The sequence below is a fragment of the Lynx rufus genome, unplaced genomic scaffold (genome assembly GCF_022079265.1).
Source record: "Lynx rufus isolate CCGP_SWC_20201006 ecotype Redwood Valley unplaced genomic scaffold, mLynRuf1.p SCAF_24, whole genome shotgun sequence".
Lineage (NCBI taxonomy): Eukaryota > Metazoa > Chordata > Mammalia > Carnivora > Felidae > Lynx > Lynx rufus.
The window spans coordinates 22,440,944-22,468,832 of NW_025814839.1; the positions used below are offsets into that span (position 1 = coordinate 22,440,944).

Sequence of the window (27,889 nt, forward strand, 5' to 3'; positions counted from 1 at the left end):
TTCAAAAGTGTATGCTGAAAGCTCATATTACTCTCTATTGTTTACTTAATTGATATGTATCCTGTGTTGTTCTAGAAGGGATTTTTAAGTGATTCATAAAGTAGGTAATCATCAACAAGGTAAGTTGCAAGTGTTGTGGAAGAAGAAACAAAAAGTATAGGGCAACAGATATTAGACTTGCTAGTCTAGTCTTGGGTGACAGTAACCTGCACGTGTATGTTGTGTAAACAACATCCGCAGATGCTCTCTTACACTTCACATCGTATTTGGAGGTACCTGTAATGTTTCGTCAAGTGGAAATCGTATTTCCAGTGAATTGATAAACTTGTTTCTAAACAGCAACTTCTCTTTTTAATGAGTAACTGAATTATCTGTCCTGTGGAGGAATAATTATACCTGTGGGAAAAGGGGTAATTTTCAACTCTCACTTTCTTGAATAATTTCAAACTTCTTTCCTACAACATCTACCAGAGTTATTACTGACTAAAAGTAACTAAGTTGCATAACGCTTTGTCCTTGCTTCTTTTCAATGGTTTATATGTTTTGGAAGAGATTGAAGTGACAAATTAAAAACATGAGCCCTAGAAAGAAAAAAATAAAAACGTGAGAACATAGAAATTTCATTTGCACAGTAAGCCAACATATATGGAACCAGATCATAAGAGGAACTTTTTATTTCTAACAAAACAAATTTTAAAATAAGCACATTAAATTGCAGATTTACTTTAAAACAAGAGGAAGAAAAAAGAAGAAATGCTGAGATGTTGTATGAAAAAATTAGGGAGAAGTTAAGAAGAATAGAAGACCAATATCAGAAAGAAGTTGAAACAAAACAAGAATTTGAACTCGCTCTTAGAACACGAAACATGGAATTGAAGGCCGCAAAAGATCATTTGAATCAGGTAAATTACTTTTTGAGAAAAAATTGTATGTTTCCATCAATACTATATAGTGTATTATACATATATTTTATGGTATCCCTTGGACTCAATATATATTATTTAGGTATAAAATAAATTAAAACATGGGATCATGTTCCTTGGAACATTTGTTTAAAGTTTTCCTCTTCAGCTTTTGACTTTTTTTTTTAACGGTATGAGACCAAAATCGTGATGAAATGTATCTCCAGGTTGTAGAAAAGTGCAGTGACAGTGGCAACTTTCTCCAGAACAGAAGGCCAGAGTATTACAAGATGGAAGTCTAAACAATCACTTTTACAAGCAAAAGGTGCTAGAAATGGCTCATAAGAAAACGAATTCTGAAATATCTTCTTTAGTCATTTTGAAGTACATGTGTGTACGTATTTGTATACATTCTATTTTTTAATTATTATTACTTTTTCTCCATGTATGTATATATAAATTTTAAAAACCCAACACTGTACATCATGGAAACTATAGAGGGTTTTAAGAGCACATATATTTTTGGGGAGGGGCATGGGGGACGGTGGCATTTTTGTTTCATCGGATAAAATAATATTCTTGATTAAATGCATTTGTCTGCAACAACTAGTGACATTCATAATGTCCTCATCCAAAGGAGAGGCTTGTATTACTTTCTGTAGGAATCGATGAGCTTTCCCTAATCTCAAAACTATTGCTACTAGCAACATGTGTTTTGGTTTTGAACAGTTACTTCACTGCCTTGATATATTAATAGATCAGTTGAACACTTCTGCTAATGGACAGGAGGACGAGTATAGCCAGTTCCCAGATCATATTTTTGGATCAAGTCTCCTACTTTTGAGAAAAGTAACAGTTTGCTTCAAGTAGCGTCCTCTTTCATTACAAGGAACTTTTGAAAACAATGGTATGCTACGGTATACACTTAATGACAATTTATTGATAGGCATTTTATTCCTAATAAAATAGTGGAGTGTCTTTCCCCTCTTTTATATTTATTACTATTTTCAACATGAAGAGGAAATACAAGGTATTGCAGCAGTAATTTCATGATTTTCTAAGAGATGTATAAATTTCACCTTATTTCCTATCAGCAGTTTGAAATCCAAGACTTCTTTCATATTTGTGTATTTACACTAGAGAAGTAGCAGTGGTTGGTGCAAGAGCACTAGTTGTGGAGTGAGAAGACCTGGGGAGAGTCCTGCAGCTCACCGTTTTAATGTCTCCATTCTAGAATTGTGATAACCAAATGAGTTCTTTGATATATGGAGAAGTGTTTATATTATAATACATTGCCTAGATTTCTCAGTTATCAATAGATCTATTCTTATAACTGACTATAGAAATGTTAGCAAAGTAGATATCTATGATATATTCTCAGAAAGAAAAGTATTTTAGGAAATTTAATCTGTCCAAGTAGATGCAGAGCTAATGATTTTACTGTGGGGTAGCTGTGTTTTTGATATCTACTGTAAACTCAATTTTTAAGTGTAGTCAGAGTTATTAATCTTTTATTTCAGGCCTTCTGGTTTGTTGTAAATCAGAGAAAGGCTTTTCCAATTCTGAGATTCTGAAAACTTCTCACGAATTCTTTTTTACTTTCATGCCTTCGTTATCTTCAGTTAAAGTTCTGAACTTTTGGGAACTTATGCTTGCATAAAATTTGAGATTTGGAGCCAGCTTCATTTTTTTCCAGTTGGATATTCACTTACTGTAATCTTTCTTTCTTTCTTTCTTTCTTTCTTTCTTTCTTTCTTTCTTCTTTCTTTCTTTCTTCTTTCTATGTTTCTTTATTCATTAGAGAGAGAGAGAGAACACAAGCAGAGGAGGGGCAGGGAGAGGGAGAGCGAGAATCCTGAGCAGGCTCCTGACTGTCAGCACAGAGCCTGATGTAGGGCTTGAACCCACAGAATGTGAGATCATTCCCTGAGCCAAAATCAAGAGTCAGACACTTAACCAACTGAGCCACCCTGGCACCTCCTGTAACCTTTTCATTGTTTAAACATAGATTATGCTTTAATTTCAAAGAAAAGCATGATAATGTCACTTTATTGAATGCGATCTGAAAATGTCCTTTGTTTTACTTAGCTTTCTGATAGTCGTGAGAAAATGCAAGATCTGTTGCATAAAAACCACATGTTGCAGGATGAAATCGCCATGCTAAGACTGGAAAGAGACACCATAAAAAATCAGAACCAGAGAAAGGAAACGAAATATTGTGAAGACATTGAAAGTGTAAAGGAAAAGAATGACAATCTTCAAAAGACCATAAAGCAGAATGAGGAAACATTATCAAAAACAATATTCCGATATAGTGGACAGCTTAATGCTCTGACTGCTGAGATTACGATGCTGAAGTCTAAACTGGAGAATGAAAAACAAAAGAAAGAGAGCCTGGAAGCAGAAGTTGAATCATACCGTGCTAGACTGGCTACTGCTGTGCACGATCATGATCAGAGTCAGACATCAAGAAGAGACCTAGAACTTGCTTTCCAGAGACCAAGAGATGAAGATGGTCACTTACAGGACCAGATGACTTTTGATGTGTCTAAACTACAAGATAACAATGAACTTCTTTCTCGGCAACTTTCTCAAGATGAAAGTAAATTCAACGCCCTGGAAATTGAGCTCCATCACACAAAAGATGCTCTCAGAGAAAAGACTGTAGTTTTAGAATGTGAACAAAGGGACCTAAGCCAAACACAATGCCAGAAGATGGAAATTGAACACATGTATCAGAAGGAACAAAGTAAAGTGAATAAATACATTGCAAAGCAGGAATCCTTCGAGGAAAGGTTATCTCAACTACAAAGTGAAAATATGTTGCTTAGACAGCAACTAGATGCTGCTCACAACCAAGCTGACAGTGAAGAAAAGCTAGTGATTAATATGCAAGACCAGTTTCAGAATGTCCAAAAATACCTTAAAGCTAAACGTGAAGAACAGGGTCTTATGCTGGGAGAAAGAAATAACGAGTTAATCAATGAATGTAAACATTTAAAAGAAAGAATGTATAAGTATAAAAATGAGAAAGGAAAATTAGAAGTAAGTATCCAGAAAGATAACAGTTTTTCAGATTTCCAGAAAGAAAACTCAGGTAATATTTGATTATGGCTGACTTGTGAATCTAGTTGAATATTAAAAAAAAAGACTATAAATCAACAAAAAGCATAACTCGTATGCAGCAAATAAAAATTAGACCTGAGAGGTGTTTTGATTTGAGTACAGATACTATGTCACCTATGAAACTTTAAGAGGTTAAGTTATAAACTGTTACTAGATGATAGTCTTATACTGCTATAATAATATTTTTTTAAGTTTGTTTTGAGAGAGAGTCGGAGAGAGAACATGAGCTGGGGAGGGGCAGAGAGAGAGAATGCCAAGGAGGCTCTGCACTGCCAGCATGGAGCCCGACACAGGACTCTCAAAGTCAGGAGCTGTGAGATTCATGACCTGAGCCGAAATCAAGTGTTGCTTGCTTAACCGAGAAAGCCACCCAGGCCCCCCCTACAATAATAATTGTAATCTTTGCCACCGCATTTTATTACTGTGGTGAGCTGGTAAATGAAAATGCTCAAAGGTAAAATGAGTATTTTGAAACTTAGATCCAATTAATTGAGTTAACTGGACAGTCACTTCAGATTTCCCAGATGAAATGAAGTGTAGGTGCTCTTTCTGGTAGTACTTTTCCTTTGGTAGCTTTTTATACATTTTAAGTTGGTATGATTTTATTTTTATTCACATAAATTTCAATTTTCAGTCTCAAATCATGTGTTCCTACAACCTCTTAATTCTTTAAAGGCATCTACTTTACACTACATCATAATTTGGGACAACTGTGGTGAGTGTCAGGAAAGCCATGTTTGAGTAATCTTCCCACTGCTGTTTATAACTTATTTTAAATATTTTTACAAATAATTTGCTCATTTCGAAGCTCAGTTACTGTCATGTGGGCATAAGTTTGTCCAGTACAAAGAGAATTGTATCTCTCTGTGATTTATTAATTTGGCATTGGATCTCCATTTTCAGACCAAGGAGGGGTTGCAGGATTCTTGTTTAGCAGGAATGGAGTGAGTAGGGGAGAGAGCTGTAGGAGCTGAGGTCAGGGGAGGGGGGTGGAAGCAGGGGCCATTGGAATGACTTTACTTTACTCCCGAGATAGGAGTCTATTAGAAGGATAAGAGCAGAGGATTGGATATGTGAGGAATTCTGACGGTAGCTTAAGCCTGCAATAAAAAAAGAGAGAAACCCTTTCATAATATAGAATTTACGACTGCTGTGCCCACTATGTCCCCATTTCTTTTTGAGACTTCTGTAGGTTTTGAAGCTTTGCAAATTCACCAGTGGAGAATGGATAGTGAGGCTGAATTCATTATCTAAGTGACATCATCCTGACTAGGCAGGGAGATAACACCTTTTGTTCTTTAACTGAATTCAGTGAACAGGAATGTGTATGTGTTGCTAAAAGAAGGTGAATTGGGGCGCCTGGGTGGCTTGGTCGCTAGGCGTCCGACTTCGGCTCAGGCCATGATTTCACGGTCCGGTCCGTGATTTCGAGCCCCGTGTCGGGCTCTGTGCTGACGGCTCAGAGCCTGGAGCCTGTTTCAGATTCGGTGTTTCCACTCTCTCTGCCCCTCCCCTGTTCATGCACTGTCTCTCTCTGTCTCAAGAATAAATAAACGGTAAAAAAATTAAAAAAAAAATAAAAGAAGGTGAATTGATGTATGTGGTGATATTTCTCAAAGTACGCATGGTAGAGTTGTCTATTATTAACATAATTTAATAATAAGATGATTTAGAAAATCAGTAACAGAAATGTCTTATTAGGTAGTTGTGAGAGAACTTCAACAAAAACTGGCTGATACTCTGAAGAAACAGTCTATGTCACACGCTTCCCCGGAGGTTATATCACATCTTCGTCTGGAAGATGAGAGACGGGATCTCAAGAAGAAATTAGGTCGAATCAGAAGTCAAGTATGTAGTAAATGTAACCTGTCAACAGTTAACTTATAGCTGGTTAAATAATATAAGGTGTTTTAGGATACGAACTTCCATGGACCGCTTTCTTTTGTATTCTCATTATAATTAATTGATTATGATTTTAGTATCTTTACAATACATTTATTTCGTAAACTCTGACTTTCATTTTACTATTTGCGTTATACGTTTTTTTCTTGTAATAGTTAGGAAAGTTGAGGCTTTTGTCTCCTTCCTCACAGAAATTGAGAAACTTTTTTCTTTCTTAATGTAAAACTTATTTTACAGTTGATTTATTTATTTTGAGAGAGAAAGAGCAAGAGAGAGTGTGTGCGTGCATGTTAACAGGGGAGGGGCAGAGAGAGGAGAGAGGGAGAATCGCAAGCAGCCTCCATGCTGTCAGTGTAGAGCCAACGTGGGCTCAGTCTCATGAACCGTGAGATCATGACCTGAGCTGAAAGCAAGAATTGGACGCTTAACTGACGTAGCCACCCAGGTGCCCCAAGAGACTTTTGTCCCCTGCTAAACAATGTTTTTTAATGATATCTCTATTACCATGATGAGGCAAGCTGGATAAAATCAGAAGATAATGTTTAATGGGATGTTTCAGAGAATTGTCTTAGTTCTCATCTTCACTTTTGGGAAGAATCTGTATTGATTTCAGGATGACTTGTACAGAAAGATCACTTAACAAACCACTTGAACTTAGGCATTTCCTTCATTTTCTTTGCCTTTTAGACATGTTGTCAAAGCACATGATCTGAAATATTCAGATCATGTATAGTATGTACGCCCAAAAGCGAGAATTGAGAACATTATCTGTGTCCTGCCATTGGGTTTTTTTTTTTAAGCCTTTTTGAGGTACAATACACATCCCATAAAAGTCACCCATTTGACACGCACAGTTCACTGTCTCTGTGTACGCTCGTGCAACCATCACTGCCATCAAGTAGAATGCTTTCCTGACCCTGAAAGGGAACCCTTACCCGTTGCCCCCAGCCTCAGGCAACCACCAGTCTACTACTTGGCCTCTCACTGGAGTTGCCTCTTGCGAATATTTCATATAAATGGAGTCACACAACGTGTGGTCCCTTGGGACTAGCTAGCTTCACTTAATGTTTTCCGGGTTCATCTGTGTTGGTTACAGCTTATATCAGTGCTTCATTTCTTTTTATTGTCAAACAGTACTCCATTGTGGGCTAAGGCCCTTGTTCATTCATCAGTTGATGGACCACTTTTTGGTTGTGTCCACTTTTTGCCTGTTAATACTGCTGCTTATGAACATTCATGTAGTTCTTGTGTGGACACCTGTTTTTAATGTCTCTGCCATCAGATTTTATCCTCTGAGTTAATTGGGTTGATTTCACCATCTCCCCGCCGTTACTCATGCTGTCTTTTTAGCTTCTGTTCCTCTTGCCTAAACCTATGTTATTCAGACTTGTCTCACAGTCTCCTTTCCTATGAACTTTCTCTGACTGTTGTAACTCCCATTAGCCTTAACTCTCTTGACACTTGTCATCTAGCCTGCGCAGAACAATATAGTTCTTTATTTGACGTTGTTTTTATTTTTTTAATGACAGGTAATTTCGCCTTCCTAAGTATAAATTTAAGGGATAATAATATTTGATACGTGTGGTACTTATCCTTGTATAAATTGAAAATATTTTAACTTAACAGTTTTTCCGATAAAATTAAGTGCTTTATGCCGTATCAATAAATTCTTCTTGGAAACATTGGTATAACAAAGCTTTTATTCTAAATGTATGCTAAGAAATGAAATACAAAATTGAGGGGTGCCTGGCTGTCTCCAGTCTTATCAGAGTCTGCCTTTGGCTCAGGTCATGATCTCCACGTTCTTGAGACTGAGCCCTGCATCGGACTCTCTGCTGTCAGCAGAGCCTCTGTTGGATCCGTTTTGTCCCTCACGTTCTGCGTCACTCAGACTCGTGCTCTCTATCAAAAAATAAATGTTAAAAAAATGTGTGTATATCTATACACACACACACACACACACACACTTATATAAATAAAACTATTAATGAAAGCACTTAATCAAATAGAGGAGAAATGTTCAATCAAATGTTTGGTTTTTTTTTCCCTCTCACTATGAAAAAGCTCTCTAAATTTGCCTTTCTTCCTTACACAGCCAGAACTGGGATTTACAGATTTATAACACTTTACCAACTGCAAAGATCTGGGGACAGCTTTTCTGATATGCTTTTACCACAAAGCCTTAATCTCTTCATCAGAGTACATGTTAAAGCAGCGTAACGTAAACAGTAGGGACGTGAAATGATTGAGGAACTTTAGTTTAGCAAGACTCGATTATTTCCATGTCAGTGGCTTTCCCTTGCCTCTGATGGTCATGTAAAGGATCTACTACTCAGTCAAGGAGGTGCTCTTTGTACCTTGGTCTGTGAGCATTGTCCACTGAGTGGTATAGAGAGGAAGTAAGTTAAAAGGATTATAAATGGAAAAAGTACTGTTCGCTAGTGGCATTGGCGAAAGTTGTGTGAAGTACTGAGGAGAGATTCTGGGCCTCATGCTCCCCATTTGCTGCCACTTGCGGTGGAATGAAGAATAACTTCAGTATAATTTGTATAGGGCAACACTTGTATTGGCAGGCCACCTGCCTAAACTATCACATTGTATTGGAACGCAAAATACAGCAACAGTAATCATGCTAAATGCAGACGCTTAGAGCTGACTATGTGCCACGTACCCTTCTAAGTTGTTCATCTCTTATTTCCTAATTTAATCTTCCCAACATCCCAGTGGGGTAGATACTATTATTATTTATTTTGAGATAACTTTTTTAAGGACCTTTATTTTGAGAGAGAGAGAGAGAGAGAGAGATTGTGGGGAAGGGCATGTAGGGAGAGAGAGAAAAGGGGACAGAGAGAGAGAGAGAGAGGGAGAGAGAATCCCAAGCAAGCTCCTTGCTGTCCATGCAGAGCTCGATGTGGGGCTCAATTACATGACCCTGAGATCATGTCCTGAGCTGACATCAAGAGCCAGACACTGAACCGACTGAGCCACTCAGGTGTCCCAGTAGGTGCTATTATTACCTTCATTTTACAGATGCAGAGACTGAGACATGGAAGTTTTAGGTAGTGTGCTCAAGGTCATACAGCTCATAACGAGCAGAACTGGGAATTCAGACCCAGGCATTCTGGCCCCTACTAGGATATTGCTTCTCAAATTCTTCCATGAAATATCTTGTTGTCACTGAAAACAGCATGTTCAGTTTTTTTTTTCCTTATTTTTTTTTTATTTTTTTATTTTTTTTATTTTTTTTTTATTTTTTTTTTATATGAAGTTTATTGACAAATTGGTTTCCATACAACACCCAGTGCTCATCCCAAAAGGTGCCCTCCTCAATACCCATCACCCACCCGCCCCTCCCTCCCACCCCCCATCAACCCTCAGTTTGTTCTCAGTTTTTAACAGTCTCTTATGCTTTGGCTCTCTCCCACTCTAACATCCTTTTTTTTTTTTTTTTTTTTTTCCTTCCCCTCCCTCATGGGTTCCTGTTAAGTTTCTCAGGATCCACATAAGAGTGAAACCATATGGTATCTGTCTTTCTCTGTATGGCTTATTTCACTTAGCATCACACTCTCCAGTTCCATCCACGTTGCTACAAAAGGCCATATTTCATTCTTTCTCATTGCCACGTAGTATTCCATTGTGTATATAAACCACAATTTCTTTATCCATTCATCAGTTGATGGACATTTAGGCTCTTTCCATAATTTGGCTATTGTTGAGAGTGCTGCTATGAACATTGGGGTACAAGTGCCCCTATGCATCAGTACTCCTGTATCCCTTGGGTAAATTCCTAGCAGTGCTATTGCTGGGTCATAGGGTAGGTCTATTTTTAATTTTCTGAGGAACCTCCACACTGTTTTCCAGAGTGGCTGCACTAATTTGCATTCCCACCAACAGTGCAAGAGGCTTCCCGTTTCTCCACATCCACTCCAGCATCTATAGTCTACTGATTTGTTCATTTTGGCCACTCTGACTGGCGTGAGGTGATATCTGAGTGTGGCTTTGATTTGTATTTCCCCGATAAGGAGCGACGTTGACCACCTTTTCATGTGCCTGTTGGCCATCCGGATGTCTTCTTGAGAGAAGTGTCTATTCATGTTTTCTGCCCATTTCTTCACTGGGTTATTTGTGTTTCGGGTGTGGAGTTTGGTGAGCTCTTCATAGATTTTGGATACTAGCCCTTTGTCCGATATGTCATTTGCAAATATCTTTTCCCATTCCGCTGGTTGCCTTTTCATGTTGTTGGTTGTTTCCTTTGCTGTGCAGAAGCTTTTTATCTTCATAAGGTCCCAGTAATTCATTTTTGCTTTTAATTCCCTTGCCTTTGGGGATGTGTCGAGTAAGAGATTGCTACGGCTGAGGTCAGAGAGGTCTTTTCCTGCTTTCTCCTCTAGGGTTTGGATGGTTTCCTGTCTCACATTCAGGTCCTTTATCCATTTTGAGTTTATTTTTGTGAATGGTGTGAGAAAGTGGTCTAGTTTCAACCTTCTGCATGTTGCTGTCCAGTTCTCCCAGCACCATTTGTTAAAGAGGCTGTCTTTTTTCCATTGGATGTTCTTTCCTGCTTTGTCAAAGATGAGTTGGCCATACGTTTGTGGGTCTAGTTCTGGGGTTTCTATTCTATTCCATTGGTCTATGTGTCTGTTTTTGTGCCAATACCATGCTGTCTTGATGATGACAGCTTTGTAGTAGAGGCTAAAGTCTGGGATTGTGATGCCTCCTGCTTTGGTCTTCTTCTTCAAAATGACTTTGGCTATTCGGGGCCTTTTGTGATTCCATATGAATTTTAGGGTTGCTTGTTCTAGTTTCGAGAAGAATGCTGGTGCGATTTTGATTGGGATTGCATTGAATGTGTAGATAGCTTTGGGTAGTATTGACATTTTGTCAATATTTACTCTTCCAATCCATGAGCAGGAATGTCTTTCCATTTCTTTATATCTTCTTCAATTACCTTCATAAGCGTTATATAGTTTTCAGCATACAGATCTTTTACATCTTTGGTTAGATTTATCCCTAGGTATTTTATGCCTCTTGGCACAATTGTGAATGGCATCAGTTTCTTTATTTGTCTTTCTGTTGCTTCATTGTTAGTGTATAAGAATGCAACTGGTTTCTGTACATTGATTTTGTATCCTGCAACTTTGCTAAATTCGTGTATCAGTTCTAGCAGACTTTTGTTGGAGTCTATCGGATTTTCCATGTATAGTATCATGTCATCTGCAAAAAGTGAAAGCTTGACTTCATCTTTGCCAATTTTGATGCCTTTGATTTCCTTTTGTTGTCCGATTGCCGATGCTAGAACTTCCAACACTATGTCAAACAACAGCGGGGAGAGTGGGCATCCCTGTCGTGTTCCTGATCTCAGGGAAAAAGCTCTCAGTTTTTCCCCGTTGAGGATGATGTTAGCTGTGGGCTTTTCATAAATGGCTTTTATGATCTTTAAGTATGTTCCTTCTCTCCCGACTTTCTCAAGGGTTTTTATTAAGAAACCGTGCTGAATTTTGTCAAAGGCCTTTTCTGCATCGATTGACAAGATCATATGGTCATGATGGATGTTTTGAAGAGCAGCACACCTCAACAAAGTAGGCTTAGAGGAACCATACCTCGACATAATAAAGGCCATATATGGAAAATGAACAGCTAATATGATCCTAAATGGGGAAAAACTGAGAGAAAAACTTCTTAGATCTTGCTTCTAGTTATCTGCTTCTTCTCATTAGCACTGTTGGTTGTTAATAAATTAATCTTAACATTTATTACATCCTACTTTAATGGAGACCAACTTCTCCTATACAAGTTTATGTGTCTTATCTCTTTTTTTTTCATCCACTGTTCCATTTATCATTTTTGTTTCTTTCTTAACGAACTCCCCAAAGGTTAGATTTCTTTTGTTCACAAATCTGTTAGGAAAAGCGTGGCCAGGACAGCTAGTGTCTGCCCCGCTCAGCTTCAGGTGGGGCAACTGAAAGGTTTGGGGCTGGATCCATTTGAAGACTTGTTCACTAACATCTGGTTGTTGATGCTGGCTGTTGCCTGGGACTTCAGTTCAGGAGGCAGCAGAAACACTTAAAGTGACACACCTAGACCCTCTTTGTGGCCTAGACTTCCTCACTAGATGGGGAGCTAGATTCCAAGTAAGCAGCCTGAGATACAGAGCAAGGCAGAATCTGTATCGCCTTTTGTCACCTAGGCTTGGAATACACACAGCATCATATTCACATATTCTGTTCATTAGGAGCAAGCCACTAAGGTTGTTCCATGGTCTTTTTTTTATGGAATTAATATTTGAAACCTATGGACACCTTTAAAAAGCAGTATAATTTACCCACTGGCCACAAATGTTTGTATTCCTCCCACCTGAAAAATACATTCACTCCCCTCCCCCTCCAATACCTCCTGCAAGTCTCAGTTATCATGGCATCAGGTTCAGGGCTTGAGTCCAAGATCTTACCATCTTAATCAGGTGCAGTGGGGATAAGCTGCCTGGGTTATGGTATCTAAAGTATAACCCCTTGAGTGCAAGTGTTCTCAATATGAGGACTTGAGAACGAAAGAGACAGTTATTTACCACTCACAAATGCAACATTCTACTCAACTGCTGAAGACTCTCCCATTCAGAAAAAGAAGATAGGAAGCACCCTAGTCCATAAGAGTTTTGAAATATAGCCTGATGCATGCTGTCAGTTCTTAAGATAGGATTTAGTCCTAACCACGGGAATACTTTCTCCATGTCTCTTCCCTTTCTTTACTCTTTGACTTCTTGGTTCCTTCCTTTTCATAAGGAATGACCTGTATTTGCAGCTGTTTTTTCATCCTGCTTCCTCCTTGTGGGACTTCTAAGACCCAAAGGCCTCTTTTCCTTTTGCACGATTTGGTCTCTCGTAGTCCAAGCTAGCAAATAGTATGTTTGCTACAATAAATTTCTTACCTTTTTTAGTTTTCTATAAATAGTACTGGATTTCATGCCGTGTTGTAGCAAAGCGACCCTCCCAAGTCCTTTTGAGATCAGCTTTTCGCTTCAGGTTTCCTGTGAAGCTCTTATGTGACAATGCCTTTAAAATTCGTCTACTCTTGGGGCTCCTGTCTGGCTCAGTTGGTAGAGCATGTGACACTTGATCTCTGGGTGCTGAGTTTAAGCCCCATGTTGGGTGTGGAACCTTCTTTTTTTTTTTTTAATTTTTTTTTCAACGTTTATTTATTTTTGGGACAGAGAGAGACAGAGCATGAACGGGGGAGGGGCAGAGAGAGAGGGAGACACAGAATCGGAAACAGGCTCCAGGCTCTGAGCCATCAGCCCAGAGCCTGACGCGGGGCTCAAACTCACGGACCGCGAGATCGTGACCTGGCTGAAGTCGGACGCTTAACCGACTGCACCACCCAGGCGCCCCTGGAACCTTCTTTAAAAAAAAAAAATCTTATAGTCTTAAGATCCCTAAAGAAATTGGAGGCATACCTTGAATCTTTCTGTTTTCCTGGTAGCACCCTGGATTTTCTCGTAACCCAAAAACCATTTCTTCACGTTGGCATTATTTGCCAGTTCCACATGTAGAGAGGCTGTAAATGAGAAACAGATACTTGAACCCAGTAAGTCCTGGTTCCTTTCAGTTGCATAGTCTTTCTTTAGTTTCTCTTTCCTATCCGCTTTACTTTCAGGTATTTTGTAACATGACTTCCCTTTCCTCCAGTGTCATTTTCTTCACTTGCTTAGAAACCCTTGCCGTCAGCCTCTTCACAGGCCATCAGGCTTCCACTAAGAGTCTTGTGGAGGCCCTGTTTGGGTCTCATTCTTATGCTTTTCTACATCTTTCCAGGTTCCACCTACCTCCCGGTTCAAAGGAAGTTTAGTTTTAGGTTTTTTTCAATAGCAGCACACCGGTTTTAGTATCAGTATCTGTGGTAGTAATTTACTGCTGCATAATAAGCCACCTCAAAGCCTAGTAGTTCAAAACAGCATTTATCTTGTTCACCAATCTTTAGTTTAGGCAAAGCAGGGTAGGGCAACTCATTTCTTCTTCATTTGGCATCAGCTGGCATAACTGGAAGCTGGAGACTAGAATCATCTAAAGGCTTGTTCGTGCACGTGTTTGGCTGTTGAGGCTGGCCTTTGGCTAGGACGTTGGCTAGTCTCAGCTGGAGTATCTACATGAAGACTCACTAGGTAGCCTGGGATTCCTCACAACGTGGTGGCTGGGTTCTAAGGGTGAGCTTCCCTAGACAAAGAAAGTCAGATGGAAGCTGTATCACATTTTCCAAGCTGGCCTTAAAAATCACAGCACTTCTGCATATTCTGTTCACTAGAAACCAGTTACTGAAGCTAGCATATATTTAAGGGGAGCGATGTTCACAGAAGTATCAACAAATTTATAAAACGACCACATCCACTCACCTTGTCTTACCAATCCTATGTAACGGATGGAAGACCTTTCCAACTCAGCATCACTGAAACTCCAGCCAGTTTTGTTGTTGTGGTTGTTGTTGTTGTTGTTTAGTATGATCTCTTATTTTCTAGAAAGTAACAAAGGATTACAAGATAACAGTATTGAAATAAGTTTTTATTTTGCCTCAAAAATATGTGGATTATCCAATTAAAGTTTTATACTGGGAGATGTGATTTCTTAACCTGGAGAATCATTTCTCCTGGGAATGCAGTTCAAATTAGCATTAAAACATTTGCAGCTCAGAAAAAGGCCGTGGCATTAGAATCATTACCTATAGATTCACGAATTAGAGTCTTATTTTCAGAGTCTTATCTTGGGACGTATTTTTGGACGCGGGCAAACATAAGTCAAAATGATATTGCTAAAACTTCTTTAAAAATGATGGAGTGTTAAGATGGGGGAAGGGCTAAGAGACTTTCTCCTAAGAGGGGACTTATTTATGAAAGAAAGATATGAAAGAATGATAGAAAAATAAAAGTATAGAATCAAGTGCAAATGTTGTGTAGTAAAGACAATGATAGCAAAGATCTATTTCAGTAACACCTGATGGCTTTAAGTTTGCTCTTGATGTTCTGAGTTGTTTAAGGTTCCACATTCTAAGACAGGTAACATTTTATTGCAAATGAGTTTATTTAAAATTTTGAGTGCCTGGCTGGCTCAGTTACTCTTGATCTTGAGATTGTGAGTTCAAGCCTCACACTGGGCTTAGAGATTACTTAAAATCTGAAAACAAATTTTGATCGTAGTTTTGAGTTAGACTCTTTCCACTCCACTTCCAAACTATAGTGTTTTATCCATGCAGGCTGATGTCCTTACAACAGAACTGGAAACTACATCTTCAAAATGTCTGCACCTGGATGCAAAAAATCAAATTCTTCAACAAGAGTTATTATCAATGAAAGCTTTCGAAGAAGAACGTGAAAAACTAGAGAGCAATAACAAGAAGTTACAACGAGAAGTAGTAAAATTGAAACAATTTATGGAAATGAATATGGTAGAACGCAGTCAAGTGGAACAGTATAAACGGGAGATTGAAGAAAGAGCACGACTGGACATAGTACAAAAATTACACGAAGTCAACCTGTTTTTACAGGTTAATTGATTGATCTGTAATGTGCTTTCGTTCATTTCACTGCAAATTACATTTTGGATAGATGTATTGTACGGGTTTCCTCTACTTGCTTTATGGAAATTTGTAGATTTCTGGAGGCATTTGTTCCTCCCTTTAAAGATTTCAGTTTTCATCATTGTTCCTACTAAATCGAGCGGATAAGAAAAAATGATGATTTAAACAACTAGTCTCAGTATGAAGAGGAAAAGAAAACTTATGATTTAAAAATTGCACTCTACTTGGATTATTCTTAAGTTTATTGTTGACTTTTAAAATTTTGTCATTGATTCTATTATTTGAATTATCAGATTGCGTGAATACTAATACAAGAATGATTGAACTTTAATTTTATAAATCATATTTAATTCAGTTGACATTGATGATAAATATTTTACACTTGGGCTTTTTTTTTTCCTTTAAAATTGCTCTGTGAATCATTGACTCAGAACTAAAGGAAACAGGTATAATTAATTATTCAGATTATAGCTATTTTAAAACTATCCTGTCAATTTGCTTTAGGCACAAGCAGCAGCTCAAGAAAACTTGGACCAGTTAAGAGAAAATGCTCATGCTTCAACGAGAAGTCAAATGGAACTTCGAATTAAAGATCTGGAATCTCAGGTCTCTACAATGAAGACGTCTCAAGAAGATTCTACTAAAACAGAGTTGGAAAGCTACAGGCAACTCTACCTAGAAGAATTAAAAGTTAGAAAGTCCTTGAGAAATGAGCTGAACAGGTAAGCCAAAACAGAATCATAGACAAGAAATTTAGCTTATTCATTTGCCTCTAAAGCATAATTTCTGTGGAGCCAAGATCATGAGATGAGTAGGAAGTGAAAGCCAACTACATCGTGTAATTTTGGAAAATGATGTTTCTAAGTGAACTTACCTTTGAAATGTTAGTCCAGGACAGTTTGCATCCCTCCTCTTCTTTTTGGTTTTACAGGACCTCTTCTCCCACCCACCCCCGCACCCCCCACCCTGTATATTTCCCATTGATCGGATCTGCTAGTCTTCAAGTGCATTGTTTGAAGCTTTCTCATTTAGAAGCATATTATTATAAAATTGCTTGTCAGAAGTACCCTAAATAGAAATGCCGATGAGTTCATTTTTGGAAGATGACATCTTTAACCTAAAAGGTCAAGTACTACTACTACTCATCCTGGCAGCTTGGTACATTTATTCTCTTGATTGTGAACTTTGGTATTATTACTAGAGTGGGCCTTGAGACAAACTATCCTTTATGGTTTTTCTATTTTACATAATGGCATACATGTGAAATACAGAAAGACTCACACAGGGCTGAAGGGGAGTAGAGTTCCCAAAGTGGCTAAAAAGAGCACCGTGGTGGGAGGGAGGTATGTGGAAGACTGAAGACAGAAAGGGCAGATTCTGCCTCCAGTGCCTTGGTAACTGTTATAAGCTAATTGCCTCTGTAGCTGTTTTAATTCTTTCTGATCACACGTCTGCCATCTACTATCTCCCCTAGAGATGGTTGGTCTCAGTGATTCCTCGGTGTCAAATGCTCAGTTTCTTTGAGATAGTAAGTGAAATGTACAAGAGTGGTGAAAGCAAACGCTTGAAAATGTCTTTGAGGGATGGTTTATTTTTATATCTGTAAACAGGTTTACTAAATATAAGTGTGTATATATACTGGCATCCTGAAGGATGTTGTCAGTAGAGCCATTCCAGAAGACAGCAAGTATTATTCGTTAAGCCATGTACATCACTGATAGCCACTTCTCTCCCTTCCCTAATTTGAATGGTTAGTTAGGGATCCCCCTGGAAACATAAGTATTTCTTTAGAACAATTTTAAAAGTATAATTTTAACCCAGTGAAGAAATGGGCAGAAAACATGAATAGACACTTCTCTAAAGAAGACATCCAGATGGCCAATAGGCACATGAAAAGATGTTCAGCGTCGCTCCTTATCAGGGAAATACAAATCAAAACCACACTCAGGTATCACCTCACACCAGTCAGAGTGGCCAAAATGAACAAATCAGGAGACTATAGATGCTGGAGAGGATGTGGAGAAACGGGAACCCTCTTGCACTGTTGGTGGGAATGCAAATTGGTGCAGCCGCTCTGGAAAGCAGTGTGGAGGTTCCTCAGAAAATTAAAAACAGACCTACCCTATGACCCAGCAATAGCACTGCTAGGAATTTATCCAAGGGATACAGGAGTACTGATGCATAGGGGCACTTGTACCCCAATGTTCATAGCAGCACTCTCAACAATAGCCAAATTATGGAAAGAGCCTAAATGTCCATCAACTGATGAATGGATAAAGAAATTGTGGTATATATACACAATGGAATACTATGTGGCAATGAGAAAAAATGAAATATGGCCTTTTGTAGCAACGTGGATGGAACTGGAGAGTGTAATGCTAAGTGAAATAAGCCATACAGAGAAAGACAGATACCATATGGTTTCACTCTTATGTGGATCCTGAGAAACTTAACGGGAACCCATGGGGGAGGGGAAGGAAAAAAAAAAAAGAGGTTAGAGTGGGAGAGAGCCAAAGCATAAGAGACTGTTAAAAACTGAGAACAAACTGAGGGTTGATGGGGGGTGGGAGGGAGGGGCGGGTGGGTGATGGGTATTGAGGAGGGCACCTTTTGGGATGAGCACTGGGTGTTGTATGGAAACCAATTTGTCAATAAATTTCATATATATTAAAAAACAAAACAAAACAAAACAAAAGTATAATTTTAGATAGTAGGTGTGCTCTATCACATGTTCAGTGTTAAAACACTGTTCAATGGCAAATGCTATTTACTATTATGGAAACTTAAAAAGATGTAAGTCATTTAGGAATGATTTAGGGAAAAAGAAAATGTATTTGTGTTTTTTAATCTTCACAGGACTAATGAGAGACTGTCAGAGAGCAATACAAAACTTCTTGAGGAGAGACAGCAGCATCAAACTTCACTCAGGACTCTCACTATGAGCCTCAGCCTGGAAACACCTTATTGTGGACATTTTGAAAATAATTCAGTGCTCAATGGAAACCTTACTCCAGGAAGAAACTTAGTGATTCCTACCTTAAACCCACGGCCGTCATATGCCTACTGGGAGACTTCCTTGTGGAAGGTTAGTTATATTATCTGTTTTACTCTGGGTTTCAGATATCTGATATAATTGTTGCTTTTAATTTGGTGAAATTCTGAGTTGTTTAACTAACTAATACATACGAAGTAAAAGTCATAATTATATGTGCTAAGAAAGAACTGAGGTAAATTTTATATATATATAAATTTTACACACACACACACACACACATATATATATATATATATATATATATATATATATATATATTAGTCCCTTGATCTCCCATTTCCAAGAGATACTTATTTTTATTTTATTTTAGCGAGAGAATGAGTGAGTGCATGCAGGGGAGGGGCAAAAGGAGAGGGAGAAAGAGAATCCCAAGCAGGTGTCATGCTCAGCACTGAGCCGAATGTGGGGCTCAGTCTCAAAACCATGAGATCATGACCTGAATCAAAATCAAGATTTGGACACTGAAAACAACTGAGCCACCCAGGTGCGCCACAAGAGACACCTAGTATTAACTGTATTCAATAAATATAACTAAACTGATCCATGTTAAATTTCTTGAAAACCTTTCATTTAAATTTGATTTTAGAAAGTAAATGTTATTGCCTGTTGACCACAGGTACACTTAGATGCTTGGACTTATTTTCGGTTGGCAGTGGTTCATAAACATTTGAAGGTTTTGCTATCATCCAGTTTTTGCACCACTGTATGTCAGTGAATGATCGTCCTCCAAACACTTAACGACATATGAATGTTTACTATTTAAAAGAATCCAAGGGGGTGCCTGGGTGGCTCAGTCATTTCAGCGTCTAACTCTTAATCTCAGCTCAGGTTTTGATCTCAGGGTCATGAGTTCAAGTCCTGCATTGGGCTCTACACTAAGCATGGAGGCTACTTTAAACAAAAAAAAAGAACCCATGGTAAGTCCTTTTTTTATGAATTAAATCAACTTGTAACACTAAAAAGGTTAATTTCTCTTTTAAGTTAAATTTTTGCTATTTTCTTACATGAGAATACATCTTTAATTGCTCTCTTACTTATGGCACTCTTTTTTCTTTTTCCTTTTTTTTTTGACTCATAGCACCTCTGTTTCAATTTTTATAAAATATCTTGCTGAGCGATTGTAGAGCATTTTATAAATAGCTAAATCAAGCAAATATTTGAATTTTTAAAATGAAGCTTTTATTTCTTCAAATGAGTTCTTTGCCCATTTCTCTTTTCTTTTTCTGGAACCCCTTGAATGCAAGTATTATTACACTGGATGTTGTCCCACAGGTCCCTTAACCTAGTCTCATTTTTAAAGTTCTTTTTTCTTTTTTGTTTTTCAGCTTGGATGATTTCTACTACCCTGTCTTGCAAATTGTTGATCTGTTCTTCTGCATCTTCTTATCTGCTGTTGATTCCCCCAGTGTATTTGTCATTTGTTATTGTATCCTTCAGCTCTGATTGGTTCTTTTTTATATTTTCTATCTCTTTGTAGATGTTATCACTGGATCCATTCATTCTCCTCCCAAGTTCACTTAGCATCTTTATGACCTTTACCTTGAACTCTTTATGAGGTACATCACTTATCTCTGTTTTTTTTTTCTTAGTTTTTTTTTCTTAGTTTTGTTAGTTTTCTTTTTCCTTAGGTTTTGTCATGTTCTTTCATTTGGAAGGTATTCCTCTGTGTCCTCAGTTTGTCTGACTTTCTATGTTTGTTTCTAAAATGGTTTCTTTCAACTTTTTCTCTCTTTTGAGTGGGCGTTGCTTTTGAACAATGTACATTAGTTATGAAGTCAAGGAAGAAGAGAATGTTTCTGTAAGTGTTGTCTAGTCATTTTTCTTGGTGGAGCTGTGACAGGTGACACTGGGTAGGCGACAAGTAACACTGCTCTTCTCTTTCTAAATTCAGAACACAGGAGACAGGGAGACGGAGAGAAACTTAGTAGCTTTATTACTAATACACACTAACAAATTGGAGGATATGATTTAGGTTATGTTAGCCACACGGGGCTTCCTCCCAAATTGGGCACTTCCCCACACAGTTGTCAATTGAGGAAACAAATGCTTGACACCCACCCCGGGGGGCAGGGTGCTTACCACAGAGCTGAGAGCAGACCCAAATTCATGTTACTGTGGGCAGGCACATCTTTTCAAAGAGGAGACTCAGAAACACATAAGCACTGCTTAGCTCCTTCTCCCAAATTCACCCGTTAGGTAAGTCTCCCTTCCTGTCGGGAGGGAGAGAGAGAGAAGTCCAAATGTGAGAAGTGAAGGTTCACCTATTATTTCTGACTGGATTTCAATTATAAATAAAGTGAATTGTGTCTTTTGTACATACCAACTAATGATGAGAGGTTAGACAGAAGCATGCTAGATGGGAAAGAGAAATCTGTTGGGTTTTAAATTTTGCTATAAATAACCACACCATGGGTTCACTCATTTGTTGATTGGTTTTGATAAACCAAATTTCTTTGGAAGAAATAAATCATTCTTTCAGGAAGAATTTCCTCAGTTTCAGCTTGCTTGCTTCACCTGAAGATTTTCTCTCTCAAGTTCTCTGTCCTGTCGTTTAAAAAAGTTGTGCTTAAAAATTGACTGCTACTAAAAGGAGTTAACATAATTTCTGTTCCTTTATTTTTATTCATGACTTTAAAATTTGTAATTTAGTTAGAGAGCAACTATTGTGTGCCTCATACCTAAACATTATTGAGCCACATGACAGAGTTTTATGTATTCATTTCCTCTGAGTTATACTTAAAATACACATATTTTTCCTGACTATGAGGAAGTAACTGGCATAGAACTCTAGGCTTGGTAAGACCAGAAGTGTATTCCTGGTCTGCATCTAGTTGGTTTCATGACCTCAGGCAAAGAACACTCTCTCTGAGCCCTTTTTGTCTATTACGCAAAATTCGGGATTTTGACTAAATTAGTGATTTTAATACCTTCAAAATAATTTTTTTTCTAAGAATAGAACGTAATTTTTTTGCATTAAACTGTATTGTGTAAAACAGAGAGAAGTAGAGCTGTCTAACTAAAGGAGAGATGGAGGCTATGGCTGTGACTTCCTTGTCCCTCAATCCTGCAGTGTCCCCAACTGAACCTTAGATTTCTGTGGGCCATATTTGAATGCTAACAGTATTGAGAAAATCCTTCTAATTAAAAATTCTCTAAAAGTGTTCTTTGAATTAAAATTTGCTGATATATAGTTTTTCTGTGTATAATTTTCTCACCCTCTTATATTTCTGATAAATGGAAAGGTGTACATAAAGGTACACATGTGTCCTCATTCATGGACTTGAAAGCTATTTTCACCATCGAAACACAGTTTTTACCTAGAAATAAACATAAAGGTCACAGAGGTAAATATTTAGGAACAGAGCTTTTGGGGAAAAGATGCAACATTACCTTGGTAGTTCCTTAAGTCATGTCATGTAAAAAACGTGGTTTATATTTTATATCGAATTTATTAATGGTAATATAAAATTGTTTGAATAAAGCCTTCCCCCATCATCTGGTGTTGAGTTATTAATTTTATAAGTCTGGTATAGTAATGCTGTCCCATTCATTTTATAAGGCCTGAATATAATGCTATTGTCAAAAAAGTGTTATGGTTCCTCAAAAACTTAAAAATAGATATTCATTAATTCCACTACTGCGTATTTACCCAAAGAAAATGAAAACACTAATTTGAAAAGTTGTGTGCGCCCCTATATTTATTGAAACATTGTTTGCAATAACCAAAATATGGAAGCAACCTAAGCGTCCATCGATAGATGAATGGATAAAGAAGATGTGTAATATGTATACAATGAAATATACCTCAGCTATCAAAAAGAATGAGATCTTGCCATTTGTGACAACATTGATAGACCTAGAGGGTATTATGCTAGGTGAAATAAATCGGAGAAAGACAAATAAATACCATCTGATTTCACTTACATGTGGAATATAAAAAAACCAAACAAGTCAACAAACAGAATCATAACTACAGAGGACACATTGGTGGTTGGTAGAGGGGAGGTGGGTAGAGAGTAAGGACAAAATAGGTGAAGAGGAGGAAGAGGTACAAATTCCAGTTATAAAATAGGTAAGTCACAGGAATGAAGAATACAGCATATGAAGTATCGTCAATAATATTGTATTAATGTTGTATGGTGACAGAGGGTAACTACACGTACGGTAGTGAGCATAGCATAGTGTCTACAATTGTCCAATCTGAATTTGTATACTGAAATGAGTGTAACATTGTCTGTCAACTATACTTCAATTAAAAAAAGGTATTAGGGAAAACAGTCTCTGAAAATATTGGGAAACATGTCAGCCAAAACATTTGTCCTCACACCTACATTTGTAAAGACATTGGAATCCTTATCACCAGTGTTGATTATGTTCAGTACGCTATTTTGGGGCCCGTTTGGGGCATTCAGGGAGAGGCTCCCTTGTATAAGAAAGATCTAAATAAGAACATTCTAGACAGGAACAGTTGTAATATACAGTTGACCCTTGACCAACATGGTTTCGAACTGTGAGGGCCTACTTTACTTACACATGGATTATTTTTGGATACTCTATAGTACTGTAAGTGTATTTCCTCTTCCTTCTGTTTTTCTCAATGTCATTTTTTTGCCCTGGCTTATTCTACTGTACAAACATGTACGCATCGACTGTTTATGTTACCAGTAAGGCTTCCGGTCAACAGTAGGCGATTAGTAATTAAGTTTTGGGGGGATGAAACAATTATATGCAGGTTTTTGACTGCACCGCAACCCCTGTGTTATTCAAGGGTCACCTGTAGTTGGAAATATTCGTACACATTTCATAAGTTAGTAGATAACCATAACTTTAATAAGTGTTTCCAAACTTGGTCCTAATTTGGAGAAAGGAAACAAAGTTACAATTGAAAATTGTATATTGTTTTCCTTATCTCTAATTGAGAAAGTTATAAATCAGAAGCTAAGTTTGAAAACTGTTGCAACCCTCTATTTTTCCTTTCTTCAAAGAGATTTTCTGAAATCTTTGTGTGCATATGAAAAGAAATAAGTGTTTTAGTCATAATACAGATAGCAAAATATTATCACTCAATTTTTTGCCAGTAGAATTTTCCACATGACAGTATGACAGTCCCACTTTCTTCATTTTATATGTATTTAAGAGTCAGTCCTGAAAAATTAGTAGCAAAAGCATTCCTTCAAATTTTGTTTTTCTAAAAGTGAAAGAATGGAAAGCCCATTTTAAGGAACAATTCATTCAGGTAAAAAACTGATTAAACTTTCATAAATGGCAGGTTTTCTAATCATTTCCAAGTAATAATTCAGTATACAATATGATTCTTGTTTAAACTGTTATGTACCAGTAAGATCAAACATCACCTTTCAGAGATTATACACATTTAATAGATCAATATTAATTGTGCTTTTTATCAGATTCACTTAAATAGCATTATACATATATATATATATATACACATATATATATAATATACACATATTATATATACGTATACATACACACACACACACATATACACACATATATACGTGTGTGTATGTATGTATCTGTTCTCCATTACCTAAAACTAACATAAAATAGGTAGGAATTTATTTTATTCATGTGATTGTCTTTCTATGTAAGCAATCCCTAACTTTGGTTTAATCTCTACAAGTTTTGTTTCAAGACCACATGTCGTAAGCTATATATAATTCCTACAATGTCTTTTGTTTACCTTACACATTCTAAATAATATTTGACTTCTCTCAGATGCAGCGGGAGTTGGACAAAGGAGTAACCAGAGCACTAGAAGAAGGTATGTTTCCAAAAATGTATGAAGTTAGATATCATTGATTTCTGAAATAAACTATAAATAGTAAATGGCATCCCTTTCCATTGTTTGGATAATGGATACTGCATTCACATTTTTTTTGTACATATCTAATAAAAAATGTAAAAGCATGAGCATAATGAAGAACACACTTCTTCCTCATTTAGTCCTCATGTTCCATAGCTCTTTTAAAATCTCCCAAAAGTCTAGGGGCACCCAGGTAGCTCAGTCGGTTGGGCGACTGATTTCAGCTCAGGTGGGTTCAGACCCTACAGAGGGCTCTGTGCTGAAAGCTCGGAGCCTGGAGCCTGCTTCAGATTCTGGGTCTCCCTCTCTCTGTGCCCCTGCCTGCTCGTGGTTTGTCTCTCTCTCAAAAATAAATAAACGCTAAAGAAGTTTTTTCAATCTCCCTAAGTCTATATATCTGTTATTATTTCTGGCGATAATCTTCCTTCACTGGTGCCATCCCTATGGAACTGTCAACCTGCACAAGTCTCAGAAAAGGTGTGCTTTATCAAATTGTTGTTTCCGCTAGTGATAGAAGACCCAAAAAGCCAAAGTCGTCTTAGTAATGCTTGGTTAAGTAAGTAGAGGTCATATAGCTGTCACTTGACAGGTAACAGGTTTCAATCTTCACTCATTGACTTTGTCATTGCTTTTGCCCTTGGGTAAAACTTCAAATTCCTTAGCATGGAATGAAAACACCCAAATCAGTTTGCTTCTTGCCAGATTATTCAGCCTTGTCTCACTATTTGCCCTACTCTCCTGCTTTGCTCTAGCACCTTGTCAAACTAAACTACTCATAATTGCACAAGTGTTCTTCCTCACATCTAGCTCTTTCTATGTGCTTCTTCACTCTACCGAGCATACTATTTTCTTGTCCTTCAGGTGTCAGCTTACATATCACCTTCACCAAAAAGCAGACAATATTGATGCAAAACTGGGATGTCCCTTCTGTATGTTCCAGTAGTGTTGTGTTTTATACCTGTCACTTACATCTGTATATCAAGGAAGGTCCTGTTCAGAAATGTTTGGAAATGCCTGTTTGATTTTTCAGTTTATAGTTTATGATTGTTCAGGGTGGACTGTGTCCTCATCTTGTAATTTCACCTTGTAATGAAAAAAACAGAAACTCTGATATTTATCCACAATAGCAATTCATTCAGTGTGCAACCCTGAGCAAAATATATTTAATACTAATCTTGGGTTTCAAATTGCAGTTGTACATAGTTATTTTTCAATTTTCTTGACACCTTTTCATAAAGGCCCCAACTTTCTTTTTTTCTTTTTCTTTTCTTATCTTTTCTTTTTTTTTTAATTTTTTTTAACGTTTATTTATTTTTGAGACAGAGAGAGACAGAGCATGAACGGGGGAGGGTCAGAGAGAGGGAGACACAGAATCTGAAACAGGCTCCAGGTTCTGAGCTGTCAACACAGAGCCTGACGCGGGGCTCGAACTCACGGACCGCGAGATCATGACCTGAGCCGAAGTCGGCCGCTTAACCGACTGAGCCACCCAGACGCCCCATCTTTCTTTCTTTTTTTTTTTTTTAAGGACTTGTAGTGAAAAGTATTTTGGAGACAGAAGATAATTCTTTCTTTTCCTTTTCAGCTGCTACCGAATTTGAACGAAGATCCTGTAGAACTCCTTTAGTATCTACTGATGATTCAATTCTAAATCAAGATCCAGTATGGAAAGCATCACGAGAATATGTACAGATTTTGAACAAAAATTATCTGATTTGAAAAATAAATAGAAAAAATTTACTGGGTGCTTACAAAACATTTTCATTGTTTCCCAACTGAACACACTATATGGAAAAATCTTGATTAAAGGATAATGTTTTTGTGTCATATGTGTGTAATGAAAATCTGTATAATATTTTAAACTATGTTTCTTGGCATCTCATTAACTTTTAAGCACATTTTGTACGTGGAAACCAGCACTAGAGGGTTTGACATACATCAGACTGTTCCACTCCCTGCTGTTTGAACAGCACCCAAACAACCAAGTTGTCATTAATACTTCAGTAGTGTCTATGGATGGCTTTTTTGTATTTTCCAATTTTTATCACTATATGTGGGCCTAAAGATTTAGACGTTAGTTTGATGTATTCCTGCTATGGCTATTGCCAATGTTTGTACCTATTAGAATTTTTTATAGAGCCATAAAACCTATTTATAACTTTAATTGTAAACAGTGATTCATAGCTCTTTCCACATGGAGAAATGAGATTTGCCTAAGGCTTTTCACCTTTTCTATTTATTTAGTTAGTTATTTTTGATTTGCTTTTTGGAAACAAAGTTAGAGAAAAGAAAAAATAGAGAAACAAACAAAAAAAAAGAACTCCCCCCCCCACCCTTGCCCCAGAGCCATTTGCAAGTAAATTACTAATGGGATGCCTGATTCCTGTAGCATTTAAATCCTACAAGTCAGTACATTCCACATAACTACCATACAACCTTCACAATCAGAACATTAACTCTAATACACTTGTCGCTTGAACAATGGGGTTAAGGGCTCAGAGCCCTGGCCCCCACAGTCAAAAAGCCATGAACTTTTGACCCCCAAAGACTTAACCACTGCTACTACCAATGATCTTTTGTATATGATATGTATCGTACTATATTCTTAAAATAAAGTAAGCTATAGAAAAAAATACCGTGAAGAAAATTATAAAAGAAAATACATTTCCAGTACTGAAAAAAAATCTGTGTGTAGTCAGTGCACCCATTAAAACTCTTTTGTTCAAGGTTCAGTATAATTCTATCATTTATTCCTCATAATTCTTTAAAGTTTGCTCACTTATCTGTAGTATACGTAATACCAAGGAAGGTCCTGTTCAGAGCCATGTATTGAATTCAGTTGTGTGTCTTAGTCTCTTTCACTCTAGAACAGTTCCTTTGTCTTTCCTTGACTTTCATGACTTTTAACCTTTTTGACGAGTAAACTCCAGTAATGTGGAATGTCTTTCAATGTGGATTTTTCTTAGGTTTCCTTACGGTAAAATTCAGATCATACATTTTTAGCAAGAGTATCACTACAACCTACCCTTTTCATTGCATCCTATCATGAGACCTACAATTCTGATTTGTCCCAACACTGGGATATTAATGTTGGCCACCGGAGGTAGTATCTGCCAGGTTTCTCCCCTGGAATGTTAACTTTCCACTTTCCAATTATTTAGTATTTTGTGGGGAAGTACTTTGAGACACGTACATACCTCCTTTCTCAGACACCCTGTGGCAGGCCACCTCTTCTGCAGACGGTTTGCCCCCCTGCAGGTTCTAAAAACCCACGCTGGGCTATTCTTCCCCTGTGCAGATGCCTCCCCACCCTGTCCAGTCTGTGATACTTCATTATTCTATATCATTCACTTTTCAGGGATGCTCTCACTTGAGCTCCAACACTGTGCAGGGTGACCGTCCCACACGTAATGCCTTCCCCATTCTGTCTAAGCTCCAGCACCTCACTCTGGACCCCCACAACTCCATGCCTCTGTTTCTAGGACTGGGAACTAAACTGTTGGGGATGAGAAA

The 27,889-nt window shown here is 37.6% G+C and overlaps 1 protein-coding gene and 1 long non-coding RNA gene across 2 annotated transcripts in view; one reads left to right on the forward strand and one right to left on the reverse strand.

The window, feature by feature from the left end:
* The window catches only part of LOC124518523 (ankyrin repeat domain-containing protein 26-like), a 105,181-nt gene extending 78,861 nt beyond the window's left edge, over window positions 1-26,320 (forward strand). The window contains exons 14-21 of the mRNA XM_047088518.1: window positions 719-902; window positions 2,991-3,947; window positions 5,730-5,876; window positions 15,168-15,458; window positions 15,996-16,213; window positions 18,348-18,576; window positions 24,289-24,334; window positions 25,962-26,320. Coding sequence (XP_046944474.1) covers window positions 719-902; window positions 2,991-3,947; window positions 5,730-5,876; window positions 15,168-15,458; window positions 15,996-16,213; window positions 18,348-18,576; window positions 24,289-24,334; window positions 25,962-26,095 — 2,206 coding nt within the window. The 3' untranslated portion in view covers window positions 26,096-26,320. The remainder of the gene's footprint in view (window positions 1-718; window positions 903-2,990; window positions 3,948-5,729; window positions 5,877-15,167; window positions 15,459-15,995; window positions 16,214-18,347; window positions 18,577-24,288; window positions 24,335-25,961) is intronic.
* On the reverse strand, window positions 7,703-14,352 carry LOC124518457 (uncharacterized). The gene is made up of 3 exons (XR_006963675.1): window positions 14,314-14,352; window positions 13,381-13,481; window positions 7,703-7,832 (listed from the first exon to the last, which is right to left on the reverse strand). It is a non-coding gene; the product is annotated as an uncharacterized LOC124518457 (long non-coding RNA).
* Window positions 26,321-27,889: the final 1,569 nt, after the last annotated feature.